General features: G+C 43.2%; 2 protein-coding genes across 9 annotated transcripts in view; one reads left to right on the top strand and one right to left on the bottom strand.

Moving 5' to 3' along the window:
* The window catches only part of LOC310670196 (zinc finger protein RFP-like), a 127,038-nt gene that overhangs the window by 84,204 nt on the left and 23,068 nt on the right, over positions 1 to 19,766 (bottom strand). The gene's annotated exons all lie outside the window — the stretch shown is intronic.
* On the top strand, positions 5,096 to 17,689 carry LOC310670202 (uncharacterized protein). 7 transcript variants are annotated; one of them, XM_083425074.1, is made up of 5 exons: positions 5,096 to 5,197; positions 6,744 to 6,943; positions 8,710 to 8,908; positions 11,960 to 12,102; positions 14,157 to 17,689. In XM_083425074.1, the coding sequence occupies exons 4-5, from the start codon at positions 12,030 to 12,032 to the stop codon at positions 16,430 to 16,432; spliced, it is 2,349 nt and encodes a 782-aa protein (XP_083281200.1). In that variant the 5' UTR covers positions 5,096 to 5,197; positions 6,744 to 6,943; positions 8,710 to 8,908; positions 11,960 to 12,029; the 3' UTR covers positions 16,433 to 17,689. The 7 variants fall into 7 exon arrangements, with proteins under 7 accessions (XP_083281200.1, XP_083281201.1, XP_083281199.1 ...); XM_083425075.1 differs by lacking the exon at positions 6,744 to 6,943; XM_083425073.1 differs by lacking the exon at positions 6,744 to 6,943 and having other exon boundaries at positions 14,154 to 17,689.

The following is a 19,766-nucleotide window of genomic DNA, read 5'->3' as shown; positions in this document are numbered from 1 at the left end:
AACAAAACCCTGCTCCCAAAGTGTAATAAGTTTTGGGCAAAATGCATCACGTTTAAAAATTATTCGAGACCGATGTTGGAGAAGGTTTCTGCTGTAATTTGGGGCTTACGAAATATAAGGATAAATGCAGAAGAGAGAAACAGTCTTGCTGGATCAAACCAGGCCTGCTGTCTGCTCCTGAAACTGAGGCATTGAGGTAATGACAGTCGCCTTTCAAATCCTCTTGATTGGTTGGGAGAACATTCTTACACATTGGAGAATCCACACAGAAAAGGGCCCTTTCTGAAGCAGCTTGGAACAAGGGGCAGCTTTTCCCTCAGTGGTGCCGTGAAGTAACTTTGGTCTCCGGACGTCATAGACACCCCTCCTCCATTTCTTAGATGGGAACGTGAATTTACTTCAAAACACAGTGAGACATCCCTGCTGAGTTTGGGTGCCCTCTGGCCCTTTGAGCTGTATGGCGCCTTGGATTCCTCCCCATGGGACAGAACTCCTTTTCACATTAAAACCAAAAGCAGCTGAAAATAAGTGTAAAATGTCACTTAGGACGTAGACATTTGCAGGTTGGATGTGTAATGTGTAGACGTATTTCTCCTGTTGTCATCCACCTCCCTCACATCAAGTATCTCTCCCACAATCTCCTCTTCCGTTATCTTTTATTTGCACAAAATCTAGTCCAGCATCCTGTTTTCACAGTGGCCAACCAGATACCTCGGTGTGGGGTTGGGGACACAGACTTTTGCATTATGGTGAACCAACGCAGGGCAACCCCTCACTCGACAGTTACCGGATTTCAGCAGGAAGCTCTGGGTGCGAAATGGGAGCAAAGCAGTTTGCCCTTTTTCAGGTGCGAGCAGCACTGAAAGCGGGTTCTGTCCGCTCCCCTCTCCCCCAATATATTTGTGGAAGGCAATGAGTCCACACTGTGGTTAGGGTTAAGTTCAAGAGCCCATGTTGATCAAAGGAAGGTGATTATGTTGGGAGGGATGTGATCGATCAGGCAGAGGGTCTCCCCTGCAGATCAAAAGCCAACCAGCTGGCATTTTAAAAGGTTTTTAAAGGTAAAGGTACCCCTGCCCGTACGGGCCAGTCGTGTCCGACTCTAGGGTTGTGCGCCCATCTCACTCAAGAGGCCGGGGGCCAGTGCTGTCCGGGTCACGTGGCCAGCGTGACGAAGCTGCTCTGGTGAGCCAGCACCAGCGCAGCACACGGAAACGCCGTTTACCTTCCCGCTATAAAGCGGTACCTATTTATCTACTTGCACTTTGATGTGCTTTTGAACTGCTAGGTGGGCAGGAGCAGGGACCGAAAGACGGGAGCTCACCCCGCCGCGGGGATTCAAACCGCCAACCATGCGATCGGCAAGTCCTAGGCGCTGAGGTTTTACCCACAGTGCCACCCGCGTCCCTCGTGCCACCCGCGTCCCTCAGCGCCACCCGCGTCCCTCAGTGCCACCCGCGTTTTTACGTGCTGTCAAAACCAGGGCTGCAAAAAGCCGCAAAGCAGACAGTTCCAACTGCAATGCATAAAAATATACAATTGTGGTCAGACACTAGCAGCTTGCTTAAAACGGTTATTACCCATGCTCTCCTTTTCACCTGATTCACAGGTGTTGATGTCCTCTCCCTCCTGCCTTCATCCATTCCTTAGACAAGCAGAAACAGAGGAGGGACAAGGCCTTTGTAGCTAAAGGTCCTTTCTCATGAAGGTCCTTTAAGGACATCTGGAGAAGCCCTTAAAGGCATCCAGTAACTGTCTCAGATTAGGCCTGCCTCTTTCAATGTTGGGGGAAGCCTGTCCCAGATTGTTGTAGTCATGTTGTCCTGATTTTTGTCACTATACCATTGTTTTTCCTCATTAGCTGTACCGTGCTTCTGAATTCTGCCTTTGAATCGGCATTGTTCTTTGGTTCTGGATAAGAACACACAGTCCTTTTTCTCTGGGGGGACACAGGGGTATGCATACCCCTAAACATTTTGTGAATCTTTGTACTTTTGTCCATTTACTGTATTTATTTTCCCCGATTTGAACTATAAAATCGTGGTTTTCCTGAGTCAAAATGAGAGTAACCCTGAATATTTTTTTTTTAGAAAAAGAGCACTGAGAACAGATATTCCAGTTCTTAGAAAAACTAAAAGCTGTTCCATCAGGTGACATCTGCTTACACCAGGGGTCGGCAACGTTTTTTGAGGCCGGGCTGGTCCACTCCCCAGCAGACCTCTCTGTGGGCCGGAGTGTGCGTGTGCGTGCGTTCAAGCTATTTCTGGCACTCTTCCGGGTCAGAAGAGCGCTGGAAATAGCGTGTGTGCATGCGCACGGGCATTCCTCCGTCCCGGAAGTGCGCCGAAAATAGCATGTGCATGCACTCCCATATGCATGCACACATGCTTTTTCCGGCGCACTTCCGGGACAGAGGAACGCCCGTGCGCATGCGCACATGCTATTTCCGGCACTTTTCCAACCCAGAAGTCGGTCCCTGCAGCGAGAAAAAAAATTGCGCTGTGGGGGAAAAACATGGAATAAAGCATGGAATCCCCATGCCGATCCATGGAACGGCCGTGGGCCGGTTCTAGGAAGCTCATGGGCTGGAACCCATGGGCCTTAGGTTGCTGACCTCTGGCTTACACCATCATATCATCATCTCTCTCTCTCTCTCTCTCTCTCTCACACACACACACACACACACACACACATGCCTACCCTACTGTGGGAGAGCCTGGGTGAGTGACACCATAATGAATTGAAAATGTTTTCTGCTCAGCCCTGTGTTTGTGTGTGACGTTTAGTTTTGGGTTGGTTTGTTCTAACAGCCGGTTGGTGCGATGGCATTTTGTTCCTTAATAAATTATCACAAATGAGCTTCAAGAAAGTGTCCAGAACTTAATTATGGAAAAGGCACTCATCTTCAAGTGGAATACAGCACAAGAGAATAAAATCAGGAAAAGGAGCCATTAAAAATTATTTAAAACCTCAATAAATAATCCTCAGTTCTTTCACCAGCTGCCCAGACACCAAGCAAAACATTCCCGCTTAAGAAGAATGTTTTATTGTCACCCAAGGAAGAAAGCTTATTTCACATAACAAATCCTGGCCTCCGTTCAGACTGTATTGCTGAGGTTCCTTCTGCACCAAGTTCAGGAGCAAAGCCTGCTTTCTCTTCTCTCTCTCTCTTATCCCCAACAGATAATGCCAGGAGGAAACATTTCTGACCAGACTGTGACTTCCGCTTTGCCCTCCAATCTCAAGCCCATAATGCATGTGCACCAAGTTTAGTACTTGAAGATCACAGCACCATTGATCTTTGATATTGTTTACACAGGCCCATTTTTTGGGGGGGGACCCCAAAATCTAGTACAAGGGTTCCCAAACTGTGGTTTGTGGTGGTTTGTATGAAATATTGATTTTAATTGTATTTCTGGTGTATCAAGAAACGGAGGGTACATTTCACCATATGTGGTGGATATGCAAATCAGCAAAGGATTTCTGGGAGATGATCTATAACAATATACATGATATATAATGAAATGGGGGGGGGGAGGGTAAAGGACTTTTATAAAAAGACCAGAAACCTCCTTATTAGGAATATTAGGATGTCCCCACAGATCAAAATGATTTGTTACTTGACGCAATCACAGCAGCCTGAATGATATATGCTCAGAAATGGACAGAGGGAACTACGCCAACAAAGGAGGAATGGCAAATGAAATTGATGGAACGTGTGGAATTAGCAAATATGAATTATAGAAGAGACCAGGAAGGTGGAGTATTTAAGGAGGAGTGAAAAATGTTTGCAGAATGTCTGAAAAATCATGTCAAACAGGTTAAAGCGTTAGCAGGGTTGGAGTAAATTCAGCAGTTTAAAGTATATGAAGATGTAATGCAGAGGGAGAAGTGAAATGATGGAGTTATTAGAATATCCAGTTGTAATGAGTTAATATCTAGAACCATGAAAGTGGGGAAGGGAAGTCAGTGACTATGACTGTGTGAGTAAATTGAACGAAATATGAAAATATGAAAAGAGAGAGAATGAGAATGCAGTGCCAGGGCTCTGGCATCATACTAGAGCCCTTCCTCCATCCTCCTGAAGCTAGTTCTTATGTTTCTTACTTTCTCTTTCCTTGTGCCATGGAATTCCAATTGTATTATCAATAAAATGTAATATGAGAAATAAGATTCAATAGAAGAAATAGAAGAAATAAAAATGCAATTAAACAAACATGCAGCATCTACCACAGTGCATTACAGTTGCTACAACAGATGGAAAAGGCATTAAGTGGTCCTCCAAGGCCACCAGCAATTTTCATCTGATCTGGTTTCAAGTGACATAACTGTGAATCTGGATAAGGCAGATTCCTATGTTCCTTTGTTCTGAGGTTTCTACAATGCCGGGTTCAGAAACAAACCCTGTCTTCCCCTTTCTCTTCCACTGTGAGCAGATGATGCCAGGAACAAAGTTTTCTGCCTGGGTTGTGATCACAGCTTTGCCCTCCCGTTTTAAGCCTTGAACACTGAATACACATTTTGTACTTGAGCCTCACCCCACACACAGACATGCACTCACACCACCTGTCTACACAATTCATTGTTGTGTTTTATCTTATCCTGGGGTGGTTTGATTACTTTTTGTTGCCCAATGCTATGGTGATTTGAGTTGTTTTTCAACACTACAGTTTTAAGTAGTTTTTTAAAAAGAACTCTTCCAGATCCTCATAAACAGCAGCTTACCTGGGTCTCAACACGAAGCATTTTTACTCAAACTTCTGCTTAAAAACTTCCAAGGAAGGAGATTCTGCAACCTCCCAAGGGAGACCGTTCCCACGGTCGAACAACTCTTTTTATCAGAAAGTTATTTTGTAAGTCTAGTTGGAATCTCCTTATATTGTATTGTACCATATATCAAACTTGAGTCCAGGTGTTGTTGGACTACAACTCCCATAATCCCTAGCTAGCAGGTCCAGTGGTCAGGGATGGTGGGAATTGTAGTCCCAAATAAACCAGGGAGGGGAAAGTTTGAGAAACACTGGAAGATACTACATCCCCCAGAAGGCTTTGGGTCTGGATAAGAAAGACCGCTAGGCGTGGGAAGTCCCACAATGCAACAGGCTCTCTGGTAGAAGCATTTCCCGCACTGCAGGTCGCTTTGGGAGCTCATCACGGAAGAGAAGCTGCAGCTGACTCTTGTAACGGGCGAATGCGGGTGAGAAGCAAGAGAGGGAAGATACGGGTCTAAGGGCTTATCCACACTTACTCTTGAATCCCCCACCCCACCCCCAAAACGGCTCTTTTGTGTTCAGTTAGAGGAGCAAGCAGCAATTCAGATTTTCCCCAGATTGGCCTTTAATTCAACCTATCCCTAAAGAGCAGGTTTTTCCCTTGGAAAGGAGTGGGATAAGGGGGAAACTGCCCAGACATGTACTTTCCTAAGCGGCTGTGTAAAGAAAAGAGTGGGGAGAGGCTGAATTGTAGAATCAAAAGAATTGTAGAGTTGGAAGAGGATCCGAGGGCCATCTAATCCAAACTCTGCAATAAAGCCATTGGAATATGCAGTTGTACTGGGTAGATATCTAGAACCATGGAAGAGGGGAAGGGAAGTTGAGGACTATGTGTGAGTAAATTGAATGGAATATGAAAACTTGTAATGGAAAAAAGCACAATTTAAAAAAACATTAAAGAGAATGCAGTGTCAGGGCTCTAGCACCACACCAGAGCCCTTGCTCTGCCCTCCCCGAAGCCAGATACAGTCGTACCTCAGGTTAAATATGCTTCAGGTTGAGCGTTTTCAGGTTACGCTCCGCAGCGACCCAGAAGTAACGGAATGCATTACTTCTGGGTTTCACCGCTCTTGCATGCGCAGATACTAAAAATGACGTCACGCACATGCGCGGAAGCGACAAAACGTAAGCTGCGCATGCAGAGGTGCACAGTCGCATGTTACTTTCTACTCAGGATGCAAATGGGGCTCTGGAACGGATCCCATTCGCATCCAGAGGTACCACTGTAATTATAATTCTGGTTCTTTTGCTTCTTATATTGTCTTTTCTTGTGCCATGGAATTCCAGTTGTAATAGCAATAAAATGCAATATAAAGAATAAGATTCAAAATAAGAAATAAAAGAAGTAATTAAAATGCAATTGAACAAACATACAGCATCTGTTTTTCAATAGTCTCCAGTTCTGTTATTTTAAAAAAAACACCCTCCCAGATCCCATAAATGACAGCTTACCTGGGGCTCAGCTGCAAGCATTGTTTCTCAAACTTGAGTCCCCTGGTGTTTTTGGACTACAACTCCCATCATCCCTAGCTAGCAAGACCAGTGGTCAGGAATGATGGGAGTTTGTAGTCTAACATTGTTTGGGTGGGTGCCTAAGTTTGATAATTACTGGAAGAGACTACATCTCCTAGAAGGCTTTGGGTCTGGATAAGAAAGAAGACAAGGACTGGGCAGCCCCAAAATGCAATGGTATTTTGCTTTCTCCCTCAGCCCTCCTTTTCAAGGAATCTTCTTGGTTGGAAGAGGAGGACACAGAACAATATTGTTGTGATAAGGAAAATTAGGGGGGCGTTTGCAGGGTGTCCTTAGGGAGTTTTGGGAAGAGAAGCTGCAGCTGACTTGTGTAATGTTATATATAATATATATATGAATGAGTGAGTCATGCAAGGGCTCAGGTAGCATCCTAGAGCCCCTCACTCTGCCTTCCTGAAGCCAAATAATTATATTTCTTGTGCTTCTTTTGTTTAATAGAATAATAGAATCTTTGGACTGGAAGGCTTCCCGAGGGTCATCTAGACTAACCCCCTGCAATGCAGGAATCTCAGCTAACGCATCCATGGCAGATGGCTATCCAACCTCTGCTTAAAAACTTCCAAGGAAGGAGATTCTGCAACCTCCTGAGGGAGACTGTTCCCACGGTCGAACAGCTCTTACTATCAGAAAGTTCTTCTGTATGTTTAGTTGGAATCTCCTTATATTGTACTGTATATCAAACTTTAGTCCCCAGGTGTTGTTGGACTACAACTCCCACCATCCTTTGCTTGCAGGACCAGTGGTCAGGAATGATGGGAATTGTAGTCCCAAAAAACCAGAGGAGCAAGTTTGAGAAACACTGGAAGATACTATGTCTCCCAGAAGGCTTTGGGTCTGGAAAAGGAAGAATGCCAGGCCCACAATGCAACGGGCTCTTGCTTTCTCCCCTGAGTCCTCCTTATCAGGGCAGGAAATGGAGGAGGAAAAACAAGGGGTTTGCAATAGGACTTTAGAGGGAAAAGCCTTTCTGTGAAGGCTGCCATGGGGCAGGATGGAGGTCGCTTGCAAGGTGTCCTTTGGGAGCTCATCACAGAAGAGAAGCTGCAGCTGAATTGTGTAACAGGTGAATGTGGGTGAGAAGCCGGAAAGGGAAGACACGGGTCTAAGGGCTTATCCACACTTACTCCTGAATCCCCCCCCCATAAAAACTGCTCTTTCGTGCTCAGAGGAGCAAGCAGCCATTCAGATTTCCCCCAGATTGGCCTTTGATCCAGCTTACCCATAAAGAGCAAGTTTTTGGGAGTTGTAGTGCAAAAACACCAGGGGACTCAAGTTTGAGAATCAATGCTTGCAGGAGAGGAGCAAGGGGGAAACTGCCCAGACATGTGCTTTCCTAAGCGGATGTGTGAGGAAAAGAGTAGGGAGAGGCTGAATCGTAGAATCAAAGAATCGTAGAATTGGAAGGGGATCTGAGGGTCATCTAGTCCAACCCCCTGCAATGGAGCCAGTGGAATATGCAGTTGTAATGGGTAGATATTTAGAACCATGGAAGGGGGGAAGGGAAGTTGAGGACTATGATTGTGTGAGTAAATTGAATGGAATATGAAAACTTGTAATGGAAAAAAGCATATTTTTTTTAAGAGAATGCAGTGCCTGGGCTCTGGCACCATACCAGAGCCCTTGCTCTGCCCTCCCCAAAGCCAGATAATGGTAATTCTCGTGTTTCTTTTGCTTCTTATATTGTCTTTTCTTGTGCCATGGAATTCCAATTGTAATACCAATAAAATGCAAGATTAAAAATAAGATTCAAAATAAGAAATAAAAGAAGCAATTAAAGTGCAATTGAACAAACACACAGCACCTGTTTTTCAACACTCTACAGTTTTAAGTTGTTTTTTTAAAAAAACAAAAAAACCCCATAAATGACAGCTTACCTAGGGTTCAGCTCCAAGCATTGTTTCTCAAACTTGAGTCCCCTGGTGTTTTTGGACTACAACTCCCATCATCCCTAGCTAGCAAGACCAGTGGTCAGGAATGATGGGAGTTTGTAGTCTAACATTGATTGGGTGGGTACCTAAGTTTGATAAATACTGGAAGAGACTACATCTCCCAGAAGGCTTTGGGTCTGGATAAGAAAGAAGACAAGCACTGGGCAGCCCCAGAATGCAATGGGATTTTGCTTTCTCCCTCAGCCCTCCTTTTCAAGGAATCTTCTTGGTGGGAAGGTTGAGGATGCAGAAGAAGATTGTTGTGATAAGGAAGAGCACATGGCGGGGGTCACTTACAGGGTGCCCTTAGGGAGTTTTGGGAAATGAAGCTGCAGCTGACTCTTGTGATGTTATTTATGATGTATATATGAATGAATGAATGAGTAGTGCAAGGGCTCGGGTAGCATCCCAGAGCCCCTCACTCTGCCTTCCTTTAGCCAGATAATTATATTTCTTGTCCTTCTTTTGTTTAATAGAATAATAGAATCTTTGGACTGGAAGGGTCCTGACGGTCATCTAGTCCAACCCCCTGCAATGCAAGAAACTGAGCTAATGCATCCATGACAGATGGCCATCCAGCTTCTGCTTAAAAACATCCAAGGAAGGAGATTCTGCAACCTCTCGAGGGAGACTGTTCCCACGGTTGAACAGCTATTATTATCAGAAAGTTCTTTCGTAAGTCTAGTTGGAATCTCCTTATATCGTGCTGTACTGTATATCAAACTTGAGCCCCCAGTTGTTGTTGGACTACAACTCCCATAATCCTTTGCTTGCAAGACCAGTGGTCAGGAATGATGAGACTTTGTAGGGTGGGTACCCAAATTTGAGAAACACAGGAAGAAACTACATCTCCCAGAAGGCTTTGGGTATGGGTAAGAAAGAAGGCTTGAGAAGCCCCACAGTGCAATGCACTTTTGCTTTCTCCCATCAGCCCTCAGGTACTCTTCTTGGCAGGAAGGGGAAGAGGCGGAACAGGATTGTTGTGATAAGGAAAAGCACATTGGAGCAAGACAGAGGTTGCTTTCAGGGTTTCCGGTGGGAGCTTATCGCAGAAGAGAAGCTGCAGATGACTCTTGTAACGGGTGAATGTGAGTGAGAAGCAGGAGAGGGGAGATACAGGGCTTATCCACACTTTCTCTTGAATCCCCCAGCCCACCCCCAAAACTGCTCTTTCGTGCTCAGTTAGAGGAGCAAGGAGCAATTCAGATTTCCCCCATATTGACCTTTGATCCAGCCTATCCCTAAAGAGCAAGTTTTTCCCTTGAAAAGCAGCGGCGCAAGGGAGAAACTGCCCAGACATGTGCTTTCCTAAGCAGATGTGTGAGGGAAAGAGTGGGGAGAGGCTGAATCACAGAATCAAAGAATTGTAGAGTTGGAAGGGGATCTGAGGGTCATCTAGTCCAACCCCCTGCAATGGTGCCATTGGAATATGCAGTCGTAATGGGTAGATATCTAGAACCATGGAAGGGGGGGAGGGAAGTTGATGGCTATGACTGTGTGAGTAAATTGAATAGATTATGAAAACTTGTAATGGAAAAAAGCATAAATATATATATTAAGAGAATATATATATTAAGAGAATGCAGTGCCAGGGCTCTGGCACCATACCAGAGCCCTTGCTCTGCCATCCCCGAAGCCAGATAATTGTAATTCTGCTATTTCTTTTGCTTCTTATATTGGCCTTTGATCCAACCTATCCTAAAGACCACGTTTTCCCCTGGAAAGGAGTGGGGCAAGGCAAGTGGGGAAACTGCTCAGCCACATGCTTTCCTAAGCAGATCTGTGAGGGAAAGAGCAGGGAGAGGTAGAATTGGAGAGTATGGAACCATGGAAGGGGGGAAGGGAAGTCGATGACCATGATTGTGTGAATAAATCAATGGAATATGAAAACTTGTAATGAAAAAGGCACAAATAATTGTGTGTGTATATAGATAGATAGATAGATAGGGCATTGCCAGGGCTCTGGCATCATCCCAGAGCCCTCGCTCTACCCTCCTGAAGTCAGATGATTGTATTTTGGGGTTTTTTTGTTTGTGTCCTATTTTGTATTTTCTTTTGCCATAGATTTCTGATTGTAATGCCAAATTCAGCTAAATCATACATTACATTACAACCTCTGCTTGAAAACCTTCATGGAAAGTGAGGTGTGTATGTGAGAGAAAAGGGGGAGGTGAAGTCCCCTTGGATATTGTTCCTAAAATTGGTGGATGCTCTATTAGACTGCAGCAGTATCATTGGAAATAATTGGTGGTGGATCAAAATTGGCTTATTTAAATTGTTGGTTGGTAAAATCAAAAACTTATTAGGATACCATTTACAAGAGGGCCCCTGAGATTTCGACTGCCTAGGGGCCTCCACAGGGTTTAATCCTGCACTGGTGGTGGCAGGAAAACAATAGGGATTTTCAGGACATAACAGACTTCCCATAAGAACCTTCTGGTTGTGGTGGGTAGATTGGCAGACGGGATTGGTAGGGTTGCCATGTATCTGGAACTTCCCGGAAGTAGTCAGGATCCTGCTGTCAGAAATGGTGTCTGGGCGGAAATTGCTGTAATGTCCGGAAAAATCCAGACGTACGGCAACCCATGTCAGAAGTGTAGAATTTGGTGAATTTCCATGAATTTGCTCCGCCCAAAAAAAGCTCAAAAACTTGTGTCCGGATTTTCACTTTTTGAAATATGGCAGCCCTAAGGAGAGACACACAATGGTCCGGACAAGTTGAAACAAGAGTGTTTTGAGAGAGGAGGAGAAACTTCACCCTTTCCACTAAACTTCACCCTTTCCACTAAACTTCACCCTTTCCACTAAAATTATGCCATGCATAGTTTTATAAATTTCTATTGTGTCACCTCTCACTTTGCTTTTCTGAAAAGCCCCAAATGCTTTTTGACGTGCGGTGACCTGTATTATTCCAAATGCAGCTGCACCATAGATTTGTATAACGGCACTATGATATTGTATGGAGAATTTGCCTTTTTCACAGACTCCGTACACACACTGGGCCAAAATCTTTGAGCTGTTCACTATGACCCCAAGGTCTTCTTGCTGGTCAGTCAATGCCAGTAGGTTTCCGAGCACAATTCAAAGTGTTGCTGCAATTCAAAATTTTGGGCGTCCGCCCTGTGGAGCACCCTCCCATCAGATGTCAAGGAAATAAACAACTTTCTGACTTTTAGAACACATCTGAAGGTAGCCCTGTTTTTAATGTTTGATATTTTCTTGTGATATGATAGCCATGTTCAAATATATAAAAGGATGTCACATAGAGGAGGGAGAAAGGTTGTTTTCTGCTGCTCCAGAGAAGCGGACACGGAGCAATGGATCCAAACTACAAGAAAGAAGATTCCACCTAAACATTAGGAAGAACTTCCTGGCAGTAAGAGCTGTTCGACAGTGGAATTTGCTGCCAAGGAGTGTGGTGGAGTCTCCTTCTTTGGAGGTCTTTAAGCAGAGGCTTGACAGCCATATGTCAGGAGTGCTCTGATGGTGTTTCCTGCTTGGCAGGGGGTTGGACTCGATGGCCCTTGTGGTCTCTTCCAACTCTATGATTCTATGATTCTTTTAATTTTGTTGGGAGCCACCCAGAGTGGCTGGGGAAATCCAGCCAGATGGGTGGGGCATAAATATATTATTATTATTATTATTATTATTATTATTATTATTATTTATTATTATTATCCCATAGGCGAATGAGATGCCACTGCTGAAAGTTCTATTTTCATACAGGGTGATAAAAAGAGGTGGTCCCACATCCGCCGTGATCCTCCGCCAAGCCATCAGTTGAAAGCCAAGGAGAATGATGCAAAAGTGCCTTCCCCTGGGAGCAATGTTATTGCTGGAGCACTCCTACTGTCGCCCAGCCAGTCCAGGTAGGTCAGCGACTAAATGTTTTTCACAGGTGCCTGCCCTGTGGAACACCTTCCCATCAGCTGCCAGGGAAATATCTGACTTTTAGAAGACATCTGAAGGCAGCCCTGTTTAGGGAAGTTTTTAATGTTTGATGTTTTATTCTGTTTTTAGTCCTCTGTTGGGAGCCGCCCAGAGTGGCTGGGGAAACCCACCCTGTTGGGCAGGGTATAAGTAATAAAGTTGTTGTTGTTAAAGAGGTATCCAGAGGTCATTGTGCACCGGGGAATCTTCTGGAATGAAGAAATAAGGAGCAATTTATGCAGACAGTGACATTATGCCACAGACTGTGCCAGAGGAGAGTGTCACAGTCACCAAAGGCAGGTTAAGGGGAACACCAAGTCAAGAGGGAGCTGCTGGGGGCACCACAACCATGAGGAACATTGGAAGGGGAGAGTTGTTTGGGGCACCGAATTTCAGCGTTTCACGGGGCGGTGTTGAAATTTCAAAGCCCAAAGTCCGCCATGCGCTCACACTTCCTTGTGCGGCTCAATGTAGCTTTCAAGGTGGGGGTGGGGTGGGATTGTAACAACCTACCACTACCTCAGGACGCAGGTGGTGCTGTGGGTAAAAGCCTCAGTGCCTAGGGCTTGCCGATCAAAAGGTCGGCAGTTCGAATCCCCGCGGCGGGGTGCGCTCCCGTTGTTCGGTCCCAGCGCCTGCCAACCTAGCAGTTCGAAAGCACTCCCGGGTGCAAGTAGATCAATAGGGACCGCTTACTAGCGGGAAGGTAAACGGCGTTTCCGTGTGCGGCTCTGGCTCGCCAGAGCAGCGATGTCACGCTGGCCACGTGACCCGGAAGTGTCTCCGGACAGCGCTGGCCCCCGGCCTCTTGAGTGAGATGGGCGCACAACCCTAGAGTCTGTCAAGACTGGCCCGTACGGGCAGGGGTACCTTTACCTTTACCACTACCTCATGACAAAGTATAATAATAATAATAATAATAATAATAATAATAATATTTTATTTATATCCCACCCTCCCCAGCCGAAGCCGGGCTCAGAGCAGCTAACAACAATAAAAGTAACACAGCATTCTAAAATCAATTCATTCTAAAATCAATTCAAAATCAAATTAATGGCAACCATTGGGCTACAGTTCTGTGAGGATTACCAAAGGAGGGGGTCAGACTATGCCTTGGCCAAAGGTGGAACAACTCTGTCTTGCAGGCCCTGCGGAAAGATGTCAAGTCCCGCAGGGCCCTGGTCTCTTGTGACAGAGCGTTCCACCAGATCGGGGCCACAGCTGAAAAAGCTGTGTTTGGAAAAGTTTGGAAGTTTAGTCACCTTCATGGAATGCCAGCAAGGAACATCAAAAATGCTGCTGGGAACCTGACCCCAGTGATAAGGTGATCTGGATGGCAGCCTTGCACACTCACTTGCACATCCTGAAAAGCCACTTCTGAGAGGGAGAGACTTCATCCGGCAAGGCCTTCTTCCACCTGCCTTGTCCAATCCTCCAGTCTCTGGTTCTCAATTTTTTTATTCTATTATGTTACGCACTGTGGCTTGCTGTTGTGTTAATGATTGTAGCTTAGAAGTTATTTATTGTAATTGTTAAGAGTGGGTTTCTGTTTAATTTTTATATGCTGATATTTAATATTATTTTATACTATTCTAGTGATTGTTGAATGCTAATTTATTTGATGTAGGTTGCTTATTTTAAAGTTATGTTTTATTATCACATTAGATTGTTATGGTGTACGTTCTTTGTTTCTTCAGCTTGTAAACCGCCTTGGGTATCGTAAGATAGAAAGACGGTTTTTAAATTAAAAGTGATGATGATGACTAAAGTGAGGCCACTTTGTGTGGAGAACAGAGGGGCTGCGGGCATTATGCCCAAATCTGGGCCTACCCCTGGCTACACTTAATGTAAATTGTGGGGGGTTGTGAGAGCTTTCACAGGTTCAGGCTTCATATCTTGCATATCATAGCACAACCATTATTCAGTTTGTATTGTGTGGTTCCTTCTCTTCCAGACTCAGACTAACTTTCCACCCTTCTCTCTCTCTAAGCAGATGACACCAGCAGTAAATATATCTGCCCAATCTGTGGCGAGTGCTTTGCCTCCACGTTGGCTCTTGACAGACACCAGAGAATCCACACAGGAGAGAAGCCCCAGAACGGCAGTGAGAGTGGGGAATGTTTTGGTCAGAGTTCAGGGCTTTTGAGCCACCAAAGTACCCACCAAAGAGAAAAACCCCATATGTGTGCAGAGTGTGGGGAAACGTTTTCTCATCGATCTGTCCTTCAGCTCCATCGGAAGGTTCATGCAGCAGACAACTCCTATCACTGCCGTAAGTGTGGAGAGAAACATTCCCCACTCTCGGATTTTGTGAAGCATCTCAGAGCCCACGCAAGAATAAAACCGTACAAATGCTTGGAGTGTGGGAAATGTTTCCCTCAGGAATTGCAGCTTTGTGAACACCAGAGAGTCCACACAGGAAATAAACGACACAAAGACTTACAGTCTGAGACGAGCTTTTCTAGACGGTGGCAACTGGTGAGACGTCAGCAGATCTATAAGGGGGGTAAACCCTATAAGTGCATGAAATGTGGCAAATCGTTTGCTCAGCACACTGTCCTTGTGATCCATTGGAAGGGCCACTCAGGAAATAAACCATATAAATGCTTGGAGTGTGGGGAAAATTTCCCTAGCCGATCAGTTTTTGTGAAACATCAGAGAATCCACACAGGGCCCCACAGATGTGATGGGTGCAGGAAAAGTTTTCTCTGGAGATCACAGCTTCTTGGACACCAGAAAATCCCCACAGGACAGAAATGCCACAAATGCAGTGATTGTGAGTCATCCTTCTCTTGTAGGCCACAACTTGTTATTCATCAGCGAACCCATTCAGGAGAAAAGCCTCATATGTGCTTGGAGTGTGGGAAACGCTTCCCCACAAAATCAGATCTTGTTCAACACCAGATAATCCATCCAGCAAAGAAACCCTATCAATGCACAGAGTGTGGGAAATGTTTTCTTGATAAATCTGCCCTTTTGAGCCATCAGACGGTTCACAGTGGAGAGAGGCCCCATAAATGTGCGGAGTGTGGGGAAAGGTTTGTTTCGCCGTCAGAACTTGAGGTCCATCAGGGAATCCACACAGGAGAGAAACCCTACAAATGCAGGGAATGTGGAAAATGCTTTGCCGGCCTAGCAGACCTTGATGAACACCAGAGAGTGCACATAATAAAGGGGCCTTATGAATGTAGAGATTGTGGGAAATGTTTTTCTACTTCATCACATCTTAATAGACATAAGAAAGCCCACCCAGGGAAGCCATATATATGTTTGGAATGTGGAATGATATTTTCTCATTCACATACCCTTAAGGGGCACCAGAAAAAGCATACAGTAAATAGATGCCATGAATGCTTGGAATGTGGGAAATGTTTTTCTAGGAGAGACGGTCTTGTGACTCATCAGAGAATCCACACAGGGGAGAAGCCCTACAAATGCTCAGAGTGTGGGAAATGCTTTTCAAGGAGAGACAGTCTTGTAAAACATCGGAGAGTCCACACAGGTGAGATATCCTATAAATGCACAGAGTGTGAGGAATGTTTTACCAGCGAATCACAGTTTATCATCCATCAGAAAAGCCATGCAGTAAAGAAACCCTACAAATGCACGGAATGTGGAAAAGTCTTTACCAAGAGTAAGAACCTTCGTAGACACGAGAGAAATCATACTAATTTGGAACCCTACAAATGCGTGGAATGTCGAAAACACTTTGCCAGCCTAGCAGACCTTGATGAACACCAGAGAGTGCACATAGGAGAGGGGCCTTATAAATGTGAAGATTGTGGGAAATGTTTTTCTGTTTCAGCACATCTTATGAGACATAAGAGAATTCACCCAAGAAAGCCATATAAATGTTTGGAGTGTGGAATGATATTTTCTCATTCACATACCCTTAAGGGGCACCAGAAAAAGCATACAGTAAATAGATGCCATAAATGCTTGGAATGTGGGAAATGTTTTTCTAGGAAACACTGTCTTGTGCTTCATCAGAGAACCCACACAGGGGAGAAGCCCTACAAATGCTCAGAGTGTGGGAAATGCTTTTCGAGAAGAGACGGTCTTCTGAAACATCAGAGAATCCACACAGGAAAGATAGTCTATAAATGCACAGAGTGTGAGGAATGTTTTGCTAGCGAATGGCGGCTTATGATCCATCAGAAGAGCCATGCAGGAGATAAACCCTACAAATGCACGGAATGTGGAATATTCTTTACCAAGAGTAAGAACCTTCGTAGACACGAGAGAAATCATAATAAATCAGAACCCTAGAAAGCATATCTCATAATCCCTTGGGCAATCAATACAGGAGACAAGCCCTACAAATGCTTGAAGGGTGAAAAATGTTTTTCTGAAAAGTTGGAGCTTCTTATACCCAAGAGAGTCCACACAGGAGAGGCCTTACCAGTGTGTAGAGTGTGGGAAATGTTTCTTACAGAGAAACCTTAAAAAACACCAGAGACTCCATAAAGAATAGAAAGCATATAAATGTTGGGAGTGTGGGAAATGTTATTTAAATAAGATTTTGTTACAGATTTTTAATAATACAATAAGATAAAAGAAACATATCTAAATAAAAAACAGAAACAAAGAGAGATGGATAAGAGAAAATACCAAAGGAAAACAACAATACAGAAGAAAAGAAAAGAGAAAACGACTTCTGATTCTCCCGCCTGTCTGTTACATAAAATAAATTATTAAAAATATTCACCCTAGAATGACATCCAAGAGATCTACTTTCTGTTAGGTAATATTTTCCCAGTCTTCTATTCCAAATGTATCTGATTAGTTCATATTCCTTTATAAAAAAAAAGTCCAAAGGGGGTTCTCTAATTATTGCTATTAATAAATTTCAGCAATCATTTTCCTCTAAACAAACATATGAACTTTACCTCTATTAACTTCAACCATTCCTCCATATTAAATGTTAAAATATCTTTCCATCTTTGTCCACACAAGAGTTTATTTTATTTATATATTAAAATAGTACGCCACAATCCTTTTTTTTATTGTGTATTCATTAACTGAATTTCCAGGTTGTAGACAGAGACCTTTCTCTCTCAACTCTGTCTCTGTTGGCTCAGGGTCTCTCTTCATTTCTCCCTCCATGGCTTCATTCCACTCCTCCGACATCACAACATTTCTACTTTTTAATTCCTCTAAACACCTCTGCAAAGAGCTTTTCCATTTTCTGGCAACCCTTTGTCTCTGTGTCCTCTTTGTTTCCATTTTCCATTTCATCCTTCTCTCTCTCTCTCTCTTAGTTCTTATTTGATTTTTCAAATACAGATTTGCAACAAAACCAAATACATTTCCATATACAGAGTTTTCTCCGAATCTTGAGACACCCCCATCCCCTCCATGGGTCCTAATGTCAGCGTTTTCAACTGCTTATTATTATCAAATCTATATTTTATATCTATCCATATTATCCATCAAATCTGTTACATTACAAGTGAGATTAAAATCCTGCTAATGTTTTCATTTGCTTACGGTAGTCTCCTAAATAAATTATAAATTTTCCCCATTCTTTCTTGAAGTTTTTGTCTTCTTGGTTCCAGAACTTTCCAGTCAGTTATGCCATTTTGGCATAGTCCAACAGCTTGATTTACCATTCTTCTCTGGGCGGGATTTTGTCTTCGTTCCACCTCTAGCCTAGTAGCATCTGTGTGGCTCTTGTCACATGCATAAAAGGTTTTCCTGCTAATAAAAAAGCTTCTGTTTTTTTTTTATATACAAAAGTTATCTTAATCTCATTACATCTCCCATCTCCACCTTAAGAGCTTCATAGCAGAAGGTACGTTTTATCATATGTAGTAGCAATGCAAGGTTATTAAAACTTTTTGGGAAATGATACCTAATGAATAGAAAAAATGTTAAAAACAACATTTGTTTAAAAACCAGAAGCTTTTCTTTTAGGTATTACAGGAATGGATATACCTAAAGAATATAAGAATCAGTTCAGCAGCTGCACAGATATTGTTAGCCCAACAATGGAAAGAAGATTGGCAAATGAAGTTAACAGAGTATGCGGAAATGGCCAAATTAACTGGGAAACTTAAAAATCAAGATGACCACAAATATTAAAAAGAACGGGAAATGTTTATTGCATATGTACAAAAGCATTGCAGGAAAGTTAATACATTAGCAGGATTTTAAAAACACTTGTAAGATTATGGAGAATGTTTAAACTTGGAGGTAATCAGAGATAAAGACTTGATTGACATGCATAAATTGAGATAACACAAGGAACCAGGGGGAGGGAGTCAATCCCATAATGTGGATTTAATACTATGTGAATACAGTTGTTTTAAATCTTTTTTCCATTTTTATCATCTGTGATGATTTGGGTTAATTGTGAAAATTAATAAAAATATTTATTAAAAAAGATACAGGTAGGTAGCCGTGTTGGTCTGCCGTAGTCGAAACAAAATAAAAAAAAATAAAAAAGGAGTGTGCATGCACACGAAAACTCATACCAATAACAACCTTACTTGTCTCTAAGATGCAACTGGAATTAATTTTTATTTTATTTTATTATTAAAAAAAAGAAGAGGAATAAAAGAGCTTCATAGTGTTCTGTCTTATCAAAGCACATTCCAGTGACTTTGTATATTGCAACTTGTGAAGGGGCAGCGGGGAGCAGGAGATGCTCCATTCTATTCCGCAGCATCATTGTGGGGATGACTCTTCCCTTGGTGTCAATTTGATCTGCATCGGAGTGAAAAGGGAAGAGATGGAGGGAAGGAAGGAAGGGTGGGCATGCCCTTAAACATTTTGTGAATCAAAAAATGTCCTAGATCTAGGACAAATATTTGCTGGAAATGCAGGGAGGCTGAAGGTACATAGCTCCACATGTAGTGGAACTGTAATAGGGGTAGGCAGTTCTGGGAAATGACCTGCAATTGACTTAAGAAAATGTTCAAATGCTCTCTCCCTAAGAAGCCAGAGGCTGTCCTGCTAGGAATTATGGGAAATGGAATTCCAAAAAAGTAGAAGAGATACTTATGTACGCCACAGTGGCTGCCAGAATTCTGGTTGCGAAAGGATGGAAGGGAGAGGATATCCCAACCAAATTGGATCGGATTGGTAAAGTAAATTAAGAATATGCTGAATTAGCGAGATTTATCAGCAAGGTTATGAGATATCTCAGATGAAAGAAATTACTAGAGAATGGGATATTTGTAAAGTCTATGTCAAATAATATTGTCAAATGATATATCCGTTAGCAGGTTTTGATTGAGCTCCTCTGCTTTAAGGAGGACAATTTCACAAAATCTAATGTAAGTTAAATAACACGGAGAAACAAAGTCAATGTGCGGTTCTAAAGAATTTAATTTGAGAACATAATGGGAAGATCGGATGTCAAGTTTAATTACAAAATAGTGTACAAACAAGTATCATACATTGAATGAAGAACTGTTTATTTCTATTTTGTTTACATTTATTTTGTTTACATTTACTGAAAATTTTTGTTGTACGGTTTTGAAACCAATAAAGCATTTTTTTAAAAACTTGTGAGTCTAAGTTTGGCCTCATTGGGGGGGGGGGTAGTATTTCAATATGAGCAGGAAAATGAGAATACCCCTAACATTTTTAAAGAAAA

This window comes from Podarcis tiliguerta (assembly GCF_965153285.1).
Source record: "Podarcis tiliguerta genome assembly, chromosome: 2".
NCBI classification, from domain to species: domain Eukaryota; kingdom Metazoa; phylum Chordata; class Lepidosauria; order Squamata; family Lacertidae; genus Podarcis; species Podarcis tiliguerta.
Note: the sequence above shows the minus strand (reverse complement) of the source record. Positions and strands in the feature narration are given on the sequence as shown.

What these genes read in the sequence shown, in the direction of transcription:
- LOC310670202 (XM_083425073.1), top strand. Translation starts at nt 12,030, where the DNA reads ATGATGCAAAAGTGCCTTCCCCTGGGAGCAATGTTATTGCTGGAGCAC. An exon ending in CTGTCGCCCAGCCAGTCCAG is followed by an intron (nt 12,103 to 14,153) that starts GTAGGTCAGCGA and finishes TCTCTCTCTAAG; the next exon opens with CAGATGACACCAGCAGTAAA.